Source organism: Festucalex cinctus, chromosome 15 (genome assembly GCF_051991245.1).
Source record: "Festucalex cinctus isolate MCC-2025b chromosome 15, RoL_Fcin_1.0, whole genome shotgun sequence".
NCBI classification, from domain to species: domain Eukaryota; kingdom Metazoa; phylum Chordata; class Actinopteri; order Syngnathiformes; family Syngnathidae; genus Festucalex; species Festucalex cinctus.
The window spans coordinates 3882501-3895000 of record NC_135425.1 but is presented as its reverse complement, the minus strand read 5'-3'; the positions used below and the strand labels follow the sequence as shown (position 1 = coordinate 3895000).

General features: G+C 43.4%; 2 protein-coding genes across 9 annotated transcripts in view; one reads left to right on the top strand and one right to left on the bottom strand.

The window, feature by feature from the left end:
* The window catches only part of dennd1a (DENN/MADD domain containing 1A), a 348715-nt gene that overhangs the window by 277280 nt on the left and 58935 nt on the right, over nt 1–12500 (top strand). For all 8 annotated transcript variants that reach the window (XM_077498538.1, XM_077498537.1, XM_077498536.1 and 5 more), the window contains 2 exons: nt 579–704; nt 6529–6630. In XM_077498538.1, coding sequence (XP_077354664.1) covers nt 579–704; nt 6529–6630 — 228 coding nt within the window. The remainder of the gene's footprint in view (nt 1–578; nt 705–6528; nt 6631–12500) is intronic.
* Nucleotides 1–12500, bottom strand: part of LOC144002880 (uncharacterized) — a 98030-nt gene that overhangs the window by 50155 nt on the left and 35375 nt on the right. The window lies entirely within an intron of this gene.

The following is a 12500-nucleotide window of genomic DNA, read 5'->3' as shown; positions in this document are numbered from 1 at the left end:
TTAAAAGGGGTAACATTTTGAAGGACTCCTCCCACAGATTTTGTCTGACTAACTTGAAACTTTGGGTATTTCTTCGAAAGATGTTGCTGATGAAAAGTAAAAGCTAACTTTTTCCTTTGCCGCAAGCTGTTGCTTGGTTATGCGCTGTTTGCCAAGAAAAACGATGCTGATATGGGTTTTCTAAACACTGGGGAAAACTCATGAAATTTTGAATATACATCAGGACTGGCAGAAAACAAAAACAAAATCCATAGGCCTATGTAAAGTTTTGTTCTGCCATACTCAAAAAAATAAAAAATCAATTCCAATGTGCAAGTATTTATTTATTTTTTTTAAAAAGCTTGGAAAGATTGAAGGAGGTTATTACACAGTTGCAGTACACAACTAATCACCACTAACTCATGATCAGAATCTCTTGATGAGTTTCAGTCTTTCTGCATTGTACCTGTTAACTAATGACAATCAGTTTCAATATAGCTAATAGCCATCCATTCATCCATTATCTGAACTGCGCACGCAAGCCAACAGTCATGCACACTCACGATCAGTTAATAATTTTATTTGCATTGTTCCATTAGGTTTCATGTCTAAGAAGTCGACTGAGGAAGTTTTCAACAAGCCGAGGCGATGGTGTGGCCCGTGCCTTCCTCAAGAGTCAGGCAGCTCTATTTGGCAGCTACAGAAATGCTCTTCAGATTGAGTTGGTCAGTAACTTGCTACATTTCACAATGCAGATCACATATTTAATGCATGGTGACAAGAATTTATGTGCCGCAATATAGTTATATACCGGGGTGCATGTACTAGGGATGCAACGGTTCTCGGTCTTGGACCGGACCGTTTGGTCCGCCCTGTGCGGGACAATACACCCTTATGGACCGCGGGTTTTTGGTCCAGAACTAATTTTGTATTTATTGGCGCTTGCACGCCACTGTGTGTGCGCGTGCAAGCCGAGGCAGCCGTGCCTTCCCCGCGAGCTAATGTCCAGTCAGTGATGCGGTTCCGCCCACTTGCCCCCTCACACAGACGTGGAAAAACAAGCGTGAGCTGTGGAGTTGACAGATCAAAGTTTGAAGAAGTGGTGTGGAATAATTTCGGCTTCCGTATCGAATACGTTGACGAGGGAGTGAAAACGGCGAACAGAAATTTTACTGTCTGTAAACGTTGCTTGTAACATGTTGGATACGTGAATCCATGTTGAACGGGAGTGTTGCCACCACTGAGCGAGCGAGGGAAAGTTGGCCTTCCGAGCCGGGCTCAGCACGGCCGCACGCCTCAACGTGGAAAGCGGACACGCACTCTGCCCTGTCAACACCAACCCTCGTTCCCCAAGCCGGGGAAAAATGCATCAGGACACACACACGTGAAGGCGACATAGACCCGCGAGAGCAATGAAACAAATAACGCCGACTGACGCCGCGCTTCATCCGTCACCACTGGCTCGAAGAACCCAGCTCCCCATTACCGCCATCCAATCCACGACTCCCATGAATCTGCGCTGGCCATCAACAGCAAAGAGACGAGAACAAAACTAAACAAATAACACATCCGCCCTCCCCGGTCTTGTGTCAAAGTAGTTGTTACCACTGAACTTTTTTTTTATCCCCTGCCGTGAGTTCGTTTTTCAATAAAGGCATGAAGAAGACACGTGTTTTTGAGTTTTACAACAAGGTTTTGTAACAAGAAAATGAATATTTATGATAAACAAAAGAAAAGCCAGAACACGCTCACATTCTGCAATGGTGCGTTTAATGACCACACACAGTAGGAATTCTCAGTACACATAGAAAAAGCTCAAATGACTGATGAACGTTAATGTTTTTTCATTTTTTTCCACGTTTGAAGTATAAAGTCATGGTTAGGGTTAGGTACAAGGAACATTTTTGAAAAATGGCCACTTTTATGTGGTAAAAGTCATAAGATCCCACGGCAATTCGCTACTGGCTAAAATGGGTTAAAGGAAACACGAGCAACATGAACAAGTATTTCCAGCGTCATTGCCCCAATGTACACGGAATTTTTTGTATATTATCATTATTATTATTATTATTTTGTATACATATATTATACTACCGCATAGTGTTAAAACTCGTTACACAATGCAATTTTTGCTGAGAAGCAAAATAAAGTGAATTTTGGGGGGAAAAAATTGTTCTCTTTATGTACAAATCACGTAGCGAAACCGAACCAAAACCGTGGCCCAAAAACCGAGGTACGGACCGTACCGTGGGCTACCTGTACGGTTGCACCCCTAGCATGTGCAGTGGTCGAAATAGAAGTATTTCGCAAAAGTGTAATGGAAACACTTTTTGCGCATTAGTAATCATGTGACACCAGAGGAAAGGAATGTAACAGATTGTTTATGTGTATTTTTATTTACTTGCAATTTCTATTTGTTTTGAGAATTACAGTGGTTCCTCTACTTACGAACCCCTTCATAAGAAATTTTCAAGTTACGAAACTCCTCAACAGGAAAATATTGCCTCTTGTTAAGAAAGAAGTTTCAGGATACGAAAGGTAAAACTACAGTATGGGCCGCTACTCGCAGCTCCCAGAGATTCCTGAACGCAACATACTTAGAGCTGCTCGACCATTGGCTATTACTGGCATCTTCCTGGCATCCCATTGGCTAAGAGGGACCTGTACCGTATGTGACCATAGATACAGAATAGTATGTGTCTATGTAGCGTCCTCGTCATTCGCCCCTCCGGCCATGAGGTGTTTAGATAGTTTTAGGTAAATGTATTAACTAACGGCCGACGAATTTGTGCAAAAATTCAAACAATTGGTGATTGAGGAAGGCTACGTTGCACAGTAAGCTTTTAATTGCGACGAGATGGGCCTTTTTTTGGGGGGGGGGGAAAAAATGCCTGAAGTTTCCATCACGTTTCGGAATTTATTGAAAAGAAGCACCCAGAAAAAGTGTTCACCATTCGGCCGATCGCTCACTACGTTTTCGAAGGATTGTTAAAAAAAAACAAAAAAAAACAAAAAAAAAACAAGGGCTTCAGGTGGAGGAGTTGAACTGTCACTTGCCATCGGGAGATGATGTGCGGCTTACATGATGTAAGCGTGAGTGAGTGAGTGAGTGAGCGATAAATAAAAAAAAATAAAAAAAACAAAACAAAAAAACAAGATTGTTCAAAAACAAACATCATTGGATCAGTTCTTTACAAAACACCAGGCAAAAACACAAAGAGAACATGAACCAAAGAGGGCAAAAAACGAAGAGGACAGCAGTTAAAAAGGTAAATGTCATCATTTTTATTCTTTACTCTATTCTTTGTTTTTTACATTATGCACAACTCATTTATTGTGCAATAATCTTATTGTAACGTATTTGTTACATGTTTTGATGCATTTTTATGCTTGCAACGGATTAGGGCATTTACATGGAAAATGCGTCTCTACTTACAAAATGTTCTACTTAAGAACTTTCTTCCAGAACCAATTGTTTTCATAAATAGAGGTACCACTATATATGCATCCCAGGTAGGTAGTCTGGATTTTTTATTTTTTATTTTAAAACTATTTTTTCCTAATTTTGTGTATTAGATTTTGAGATTTTGAGACCCCAATTAAAATACATATATATATATATATATATATATATATATATATATATATATATATATATATATATATATATATATATATATATATTATATTGGTACCTATTATGTTATTTCATTGCAATATGTTTATAAATGTGTGAAGAAATTAATATATTTTCACGTTCATGTTTGCGATGGTAGGATATTTGAAAAAAAAAAAACATCATATTGTCAACATCAAGAGATGTATTTATATCCAGTGGTAAAATAATCATAACTGAAACCTTTTTAAAAGTTCCAAAAACACATTATGTAAATTGTCATAATATCCTGCACCTACATCAAGGTAAGGATCACAGGTTAAATTTGATCCCTGTTTTAGACAACCTTATTTAACATTCAATTTTAACAACTTTAATATCCTTTGATATAGGTTTGTTGTGAATATAGATTGTAATGACTGGATCTGTTAGAATATCCTTATGCCTGTACGACATTCTGGAACGGAGTTTAAATTTGGTATACGTTAGCGGTTATTTAAACATCTAGCAAACGTCTAACTTTAGATGTCTATAAATACGCTTAGGCGTCTAAAAATGCTTACATTGTAAGTCATTTTTACTTTTAGACCGAAAAATGCTCAGTTGCAAGCTATGTCCTTCACGCTACTGTCCGCCATCTTCGTTCTTTACTTGACGACGCATGCGCGGGCGGAAGAATCGCAGCTCGACTAGTTTTTTTTTCTGTGACTTGCCGTGTATCCAGCTGTGACATCATCCAAATATGCATGTTGAGATTCGTACTTGTAAAACGCAATCCACGGAAGAGATTCGTGCACAGCCGTGAACTCGTGCGTAGTGAAGCTTCGTAGTCGTAGAAGTGAGAAAATATTTTACACTCACGGGTTTTAAATTTGTAGTCACAAAGAAAGGAATTCAGACCCTCGCAAGTTTGATTTGTACTCACATGAAACATTGAAAACACACGGATTGCTACTATTACGGGTACGAATCATTAATCACACATACGTCTTTTTGACATTGATCTTACTCCATAGAGTTAGATCCAGTTAACGTGGCTGGAGAAAAATGTTGAAGAAAAATCATACGGAAAAAAAATTGCCAGTAGGTGGCGCTATCACTACGATGAAATATAAGTTTGAAGATGTCTTCAGGACTGGACTCATCAAATGTGTGAATTTTTGAGAAGATAGGATCATTTGGTCAAGTTAAAGTGGCTTTTATTGTCAATATGACTCATCAGATTTTGCGGCACCATACTGGCCACGCCCTTTGCCGAAAAGTTACAATATTTGGCCTGGCGTATGACCAACATCTTAAGGCTTCTCTCTAGAGCTGTCAAAATTATCAGATTAATCGACAGCTATTTTAATAATCGAGTACAGGTAATCGTTTGGAGCCATTATTTTATTTTATTTTTTAATTTAGAATTGTCCAAAACCTCTGATTTCAGCATATCAACAGTCATTGTTCACTGATTTCTTTTGTTCTTCATGAAAGAAGACAGATTATCTTTTGTGTTTTATCAAAATAAGATTAAACACGATGCATTTTGGTCCCAGTGCAGCCGTGCTTCTCGCCTTCTACCCCCGTGACCTGTTTTCATGCCTGATATTGCTAGTTATACTATGACGTTTGATAGCCAAAGGCCATGTTTGTTTATAGAGTAGCGCTAGTGACTTGAACACAAGTGAGTAAAGGCGCCTTGACACTTGCATGATTTTGTGGCACGAATTGGCACGACTCGAATCGTGCCAGTGTGCGAACTAGTCGTAAAGTGGCGTGAAGTGTGCGTAAACCCGTCGCGACTGCGTGCCATGTCGGGGCAAAAATTTTGAAATATTCAAAATTTCGCGACTGGGTCGTGAACTATGCGCAAACTGTTCGTGAACTCGTTGGGACGATGTGGGAAGGATGCGAGCCAGTGCGTGGCAGTGCGCGCCTCGGATGGGCCCTCCCCGGCGCCTGCGGCGTGCCGAGAAGACGATCAAACTTGACTATACTAGAGGAAGTTTAACAAGGTTTCCGTGGGTGAACCTGCGGAAGGATCATTACCGGAGAGAGAGGACGAGCGAGCCCGCATGGGCGGAGGCGCCTTCGAACGAGAGGCCGAAGGCGCGCGGCCACGGAGGGTCGGACGCTCGCGGGAGCTCCGACCGCCCAGCCTCGGGGTCGCGGGCCGGCCGGCTCGGTTTGCACTCCCCCGCTTCCCCACGTCCACTCAACCTTGGTCCCGGCCCGGGGCCGCGGCCGGCGCGGGGACACCCCTCCCCACGCCGATGCCAGCGGCGGCCACCTCGGAACCTGACAGCCAACGGGTATGCAACTGGGTTGGGGAGGCCCCCTTTTTATATGGCGTGCCCAAGTCGGCACGACACCGTCCAAATTGCGCAAACTCGTTGTGCAAATGTGGGAAGTGCGTAAACTATGCGCAAACTATGCTAACTAACCCTTTACTTTTAACTCATTTACTCCCAGCCGTTTTTACTGAAGCAACCCTGTTTCCTGTTTTACTGGATTTGGACTGATTTTTGCAAGGCCCATAGAATATTTTCTTCTACTGCTATAAAAACATGGAACCTAACAAAAGAAAGTTTAGAGTCTCTTCTTTCATCAGGAAAAAAAACAGTACATTTGTATCTGTTTCCGTTTTGCAGCAATTAGCATTAGAATATAGACAAGTTTCATCATTATTCACAAATGTGTCAAAAACATTGGGGAAAAAGAGCTTGTCGCAACGTAGGCCTGGTTGATCTCTTATACTCTGCTGCCACCTGATGGCCGAATTTTGTAATAACTACCATTGCTTTAAGCGACCTCTTCAGGTCAGAGGCTGCATCAAAGCCTCAAACGCTGCTCTAACATAAAAAATACAAACAACCAAACCAAATAACCAAAACAAATAAACACGTCTTTGGGAGCAAATGAGTTAATGTGTCTTTCTGTATTGTTAGGGTGAACCAATAACATTTAATGAGGAAACCTTTGTAAACCATCGATTGGGTGCCATGAGAGACTTCCTTCAGAATGCCATCCAGCTTCAACTTTTCAAACAGGTAAACATCTGCATCCTTATCAATTTTGTTTGCATAGTTGTATTTTACCCAGCGATTTTTAGAGTCTATAGCAGGGGTGCCAAACATACGGCCTATGGGCCGGATCAGACCCTCAAAGGGGTTTAATCCGGCCCACGAGATTACTTTGTAAAGTAAAAAAAAAAAAAAAAAAATGTAATGTCGGACTAATTAATCATCCAGCCACAATCAAAACATAAAATTGTAATTTCACAAGCTGTCCTCAGATGAGCAATGCAACTTGTACGGGGCATCGTCCTGGATGTCATTATTTTACACAACTTAAACTTATGGTTTAATTATTTATGTATTTTTTTAATCATAGACTGACAAACATGTTAAAGATGACACAAATTCAATTACTGGTAACTAGGGATGCACAATAATGCTATTTTCAACCGATACCGATAAACCAATAATTTTGAAGTGCCGATATCGATAACTGATAAGTAAGCCGATAATTCTTTGCAAAATTAACTTTAATACAAATATGCTTTCGAGTCATATTATAAGTCTAAGAAATACATTGAAACACAGTATAAATTTTGCACAATGTTTCAATGTATGTCAAGCACCATGAAGCTGAATTTTATTGATATGAGTCACAACCACAACAGATGTACCAACGTGGCATGTCTAGAATTATTGCTGAATTTCTTTATTATCTGGTTTATCTGTATGAAATCAAATTGGCGCTAATTATCGGCAGATTTCTCTATTATCTGTTTTATCTGTTTGATGTCAAATTGGTTGATAATTGCCCATAATTATCGGCCACCGATATTATCGTACATTATCGTGCTGGTAACACAAATAGAAGGTCAAGGATTAACCGCCTGAAACGTCATTAACTGCGCCACACAATGCATTCTGGGAACAATATATATGCAAAACAGGTAGATTTAACACATCCAGAACTCAGTGTTGCCGTGTTCCATTTGCATTTGTGTTATTTTTCGGAACAATATGATTATAATTGAGCTCCGTAATTTAGGACTCGTCCACGAAAATCTGTGTATAAATGACGGCAATCGTTTTTAAGTTATATTATAATAATTATATAATAATATACAATAATAATTACATATATAACATTATATTATATATATGATATAACATAATAATATAATAATAATAATATACATATATATATGTATATATATATATATATATATATATATATATATATATATATATATATATATATATATATATATATACATACATACATATGTATTAGGCCTGTCAAAGTTAAAGCGTTAATAGATTAATTAATCACAGAAAATTGTCGCATTAATCACGTATTAACGCAGATTAATCGCACTAATTTTTTTGGACCGCACTTGAGCCTTGAACCTAACCACGGATGGTTACATTGAAGGCTGCGCAGGTCAATGCACGGCATTTCCTATGCTTGTTGTTCCAAGATGAGCGGGGTGACTCCAGTTGGTGTGCTCGGTGGTAAATTTCGCTTTAAAAAACACCCCGATGGGACTTTAGATAAAACAAAAGTAATTCGCGTTTCATTAATTAATAATTGCTGAATTGCACCCAATTGATATGATGATGTTAGGTTTTGAGCAATACACGCAGGGCATGCAATTGCGTACATGCATTTAATCAATGTTTGCAAGTGACTGAAATGATAAAATGCGTTAATGTTATAAGGGAAATCAGTCCAATTAATTATTAAATCAATAATTGTTAATTATTAAATTAATAATCAATTGGCTCATTAATTGAAGGAAACTCAAACTTAATGTTTAAATTAAGTTGAGCTTGCCTGCGGAGCACCACGTCTCTTTTTGATCATTTTATCAGGATAACAGATGAGAACCTCGTTGAATCAGTCATTAAAATGAAGGTTGTTCCCTTACTACAATTTTGTGAGTTCTTTGTTCAGCTTAGAGGTCACTATAAATTGATGAAACACACACACAGTAAAAACAGGTTTTGAGTTTTGTGCACGTTTATTCTCTAACCTAGGTGGGAAAATCTACTTAGAACTTTAAAGAAGCAAAACTAACTACTATGATAGGAAATAAAACGAGAACTAAAGTAATGAAATCATCAAAGGAAAAGAAAACAAGAAAAGAGAAACGGTCTTAACCAAGGTGATGGATTGCTTAAATCAAACCAACATGGGACCCACAATCAACTTAGTTTGCACCAATTTGTACTATCTGGCGAAGGTCTGCCAAGTTGCACTTACAGTGGTGTTGGTCTGAGAAGCAGGACCCTGGATGGAGACTCGCCAAGCCCGTTTGAAGAAGGGATGAAGAAGGTTCAGTTCAGAGGAGGAGCAGAATTCGTCCGGCTGGCCAACTGAGCTTCACGGGGTCAACCTGCTGGGTGGGAAGAGGCCCTTTTTGGTTGAGGCCTCAGGGTGCCTAGAAAGGCACCATCCATTTGAGCCTGTGCAGGGACAAAAAGCAGCGTGTTTCGCTGCACCTGTCACAAAAAGCGATGGTTCCGTGGGTTCGTTCGGCACATGCGGTGGTCACGCAAGCCGTGTGCTGGTGGTCCCACGAGCCGTGTACTAGCCCTTTGTCTGGCAGCCGCGCCCAATAGAGAGTGGGGGGGGGGGGGGGGGGGGGGGGGCAGCAGCCGGGGAGAGCAGGAACAGAAGGGCCATGGGCCCAAAAGAGCAGAGCAGCAGAGCCAAAAGAGCAGCGAAAAGAACATGAAGCAAGCAGGGAGCGTGCTTTTAAATTGGGCGGGTGGCGGCCTCCACACCAGGGGTCCGGTAAGACCAAAGTGGAAAGTTACCAGCTTGGAGAGGGTTTTGGTAGAGACTAATCAGATTGAATCTGGATCCCATGTTTACCGAAATTCTAAGGTCAAAATTCAATCAATGCAACACGTACAATTGAATACCTCAAATGAAATGTTACCTAGCTTACACTGTTGAAACGTGCATACACATGAAAGTTTAGTGGAGAATCTGCCACTGCAATGGAACATTTTCATGACATTTCATGGAGTCAACATTTCACAAATGGCAAACATAACATTTCATAATTCATTGTTCTGTTGCAAAATAAGACAGTCAAGTTTCTAAGAAGGCCTTTACTGTTCTGACTTGTGTGCGTGTGCGCGTGTCAGTAAGAACATGTGTGGCTGTTTTGGGGGGATGTTCTTGTCCTCCCCACCCCCCACGATGGCATGTCCAGAACACAGGAGTAGAGTTCCTTTGGAACTGAGGTTGCAAAAATTTACAACCGGACGATAATCGTTACAATGTCAAAATATTACGGTGTTTTGTATTTATTTTATTTTACGCGAATACGCAAGTAATTTAGCTGATTAATCGTGATTAATCAAAATTAAAAAGTGTGATTAATCAGATTAAAAATTGTAATCGTTTGACAGCACTAATATCCATCCATCCATCCATCTTCTTGACCGCTTATTCCTCACAAGGGTCGTGGGGGGTGCTGGCGCCTATCTCAGCTGAGCAGAGCGTAGAGCAGGTGTGGGCATACTTATTGCCCCCCGGCTCGGCGCCAGAACGTTGGGGTTCACCCCGGTAGACGAGAGGGTAGCCTCCCTCCGCCTTCGGGTGGTGGGGACGGGTCCTGACTGTTGTTTTGTGCATATGCACCAAACAGCAGTTCAGAGTACCCACCCTTTTTGGAGTCCCTGGAGGGTGTGCTGGAGAGCGCTCCCCCTGGGGACTCCCTCGTCCTGCTGGGGGACTTCAACGCTCATGTGGGCAATGACAGTGAGACCTGGAGGGGCGTGATTGGGAGGAACGGCCCCCCCGATCGGAACCCGAGCGGTGTTCTGTTATTGGACTTCTGTGCTCGTCACGGATTGTCCATAACGAACACCATGTTCAAACATAAGGGTCTCCATATGTGCACTTGGCACCAGGACACCCTAGGCCGCAGTTCGATGATCGACTTTGTCGTCGTGTCATAGGATTCGCGGCCGCATGTTTTGGACACTCGGGTGAAGAGAGGGGCGGAGCTGTCAACTGATCACCACCTGGTGGTGTGTTGGCTCCGATGGTGGGGGAAGATGCCGGTCCGACCTGGCAGACCCAAACGTATTGTGAGGGTTTGCTGGGAACGTCTGGCGGAATCCATTGTCAGAAAGAGTTTCAATGGCCACCTCCGGCAGAGCTTCTCCCTTGTCTCGGGGGAGGCGGGGGACATTGAGTCCGAATGGGCCATGTTCCGCGCCTCCATTGTTGAGGCGGCCGATCGGAGCTGTGGCCGTAAGGTGGTCGGTGCCTGTCGTGGCGGCAATCCTCCAACCCGCTGGTGGACACCAGTGGTAAGGGATGCCGTCAAGCTGAAGAAGGAGTCCTATCGGGCCTATTTGGCCTGTGGGACTCCGGAGGCAGCTGACAGGTACCGGATGGCCAAGCGGAACGCGGCTTCGGTGGTTGCTGAGGCAAAAACTCTGGCATGGGAGGAGTTCGAGGAGGCCATGGAAAACGACTTCTGGACGGCTTCGAAGAAATTCTGGTCCGCCATCCGGCGTCTCAGGGGAGGAAAGCGGTGCACCATTAACACTGTGTATAGTGGGTGCTGCTGACCTCGACTCGGGACGTCGTGAAGCAGTGGGGGGAATACTTCGAAGACCTCCTCAATTCCACCGACACGTCTTCTTTTGAGGAAGCAGAGTCTGGGGACTCTGAGGTGGGCTCTCCTATCTCTGGGGTCGAAGTCACTGAAGTGGTTGGAAAGCTCCTCAGTGGCAGGGCCCCGGGGGTGGATGAGATCCGCCCGGAGTTCCTAAAGACTCTGGATGTTGTGGGGCTGTTGTGGTTGACACGCCTCTACAACATCGTGTGGACATCGGGGACAGTGCCCCTGGATTGGTAGATCGGGGTGGTGGTCCCCCTTTTTTAAGAAGGGGGACCGGATGGTGTGTTCCAACTACAGAGGGATCACACTCCTCAGCCTCCCTGGTAAGGTCTATTCAGGGGTGCTGGAGAGGAGGGTCTGTCGGGAAGTCGAATCTCGGATTCAGGAGGAGCAGTGTGCTTTTCGTCCTGGCCGTGGAACAGTGGACCAGCTCTACACCCTCCGCAGGATCTTCGAGGGTGCGTGGGAGTTCACTCAACCAGTCCACATGTGTTTTGTGGATTTGGAGAAGGTGTTCGACCGTGTCCCTCGGGGAGTCGAGTGGGGGGTGCTTCAGGAGTATGGGGTAGCGAACCCCCTGATACGGGCTGTTCGGTCCCTGTACAACACTGCCAGAGTTTGGTCCGCATTTCCGGCAGTAAGTCGGATTCGTTTCCAGTGAGGTTTGGACTCCGCCAAGGTTGCCCTTTGTCACTGATTCTGTTCATAACTTTTATGGACAGGATTTCTAGGCGCAGCCGAGGCGTTGAGGGTGTCCGGTTTGGTGGCCTCAGCATTGCATCTCTGCTCTTTGCAGATGATGTGGTGCTGTTGGCTTCATCAAGCCGTGATCTCCAACTCTCATTGGAGCGGTTCGCAGCCGAGTGTGAAGCGGTTGGGATGAAGATCAGCACCTCCAAATCCGAGACCATGGTCCTCAGTCGGAAAAGGGTGGCGTGTCCTCTCCGGGTCGGGGATGAGATCCTGCCCCAATTGGAGGAGTTTGTTTGTTTGCTTGTTCACGAGTGAGGGCAGGATGGAGCGGGAGAACGACAGGTGGATCGGTGCAGCGTCTGCAGTGATGCAGACTCTGTATCGGTCCGTTGTAGTGAAGAGAGAGCTGAGCCAAAAGGCGAAGCTCTCGATTTACCGGTTGATCTACGTTCCGACACTCACCTATGGTCACGAGCTGTGTGTCGTGACCGAAAGATCGCCAATACAAGCGGCCGAAATGAGTTTCCTCCGCAGGGTGTCCGGGCTCTCCTTTAGAGATAG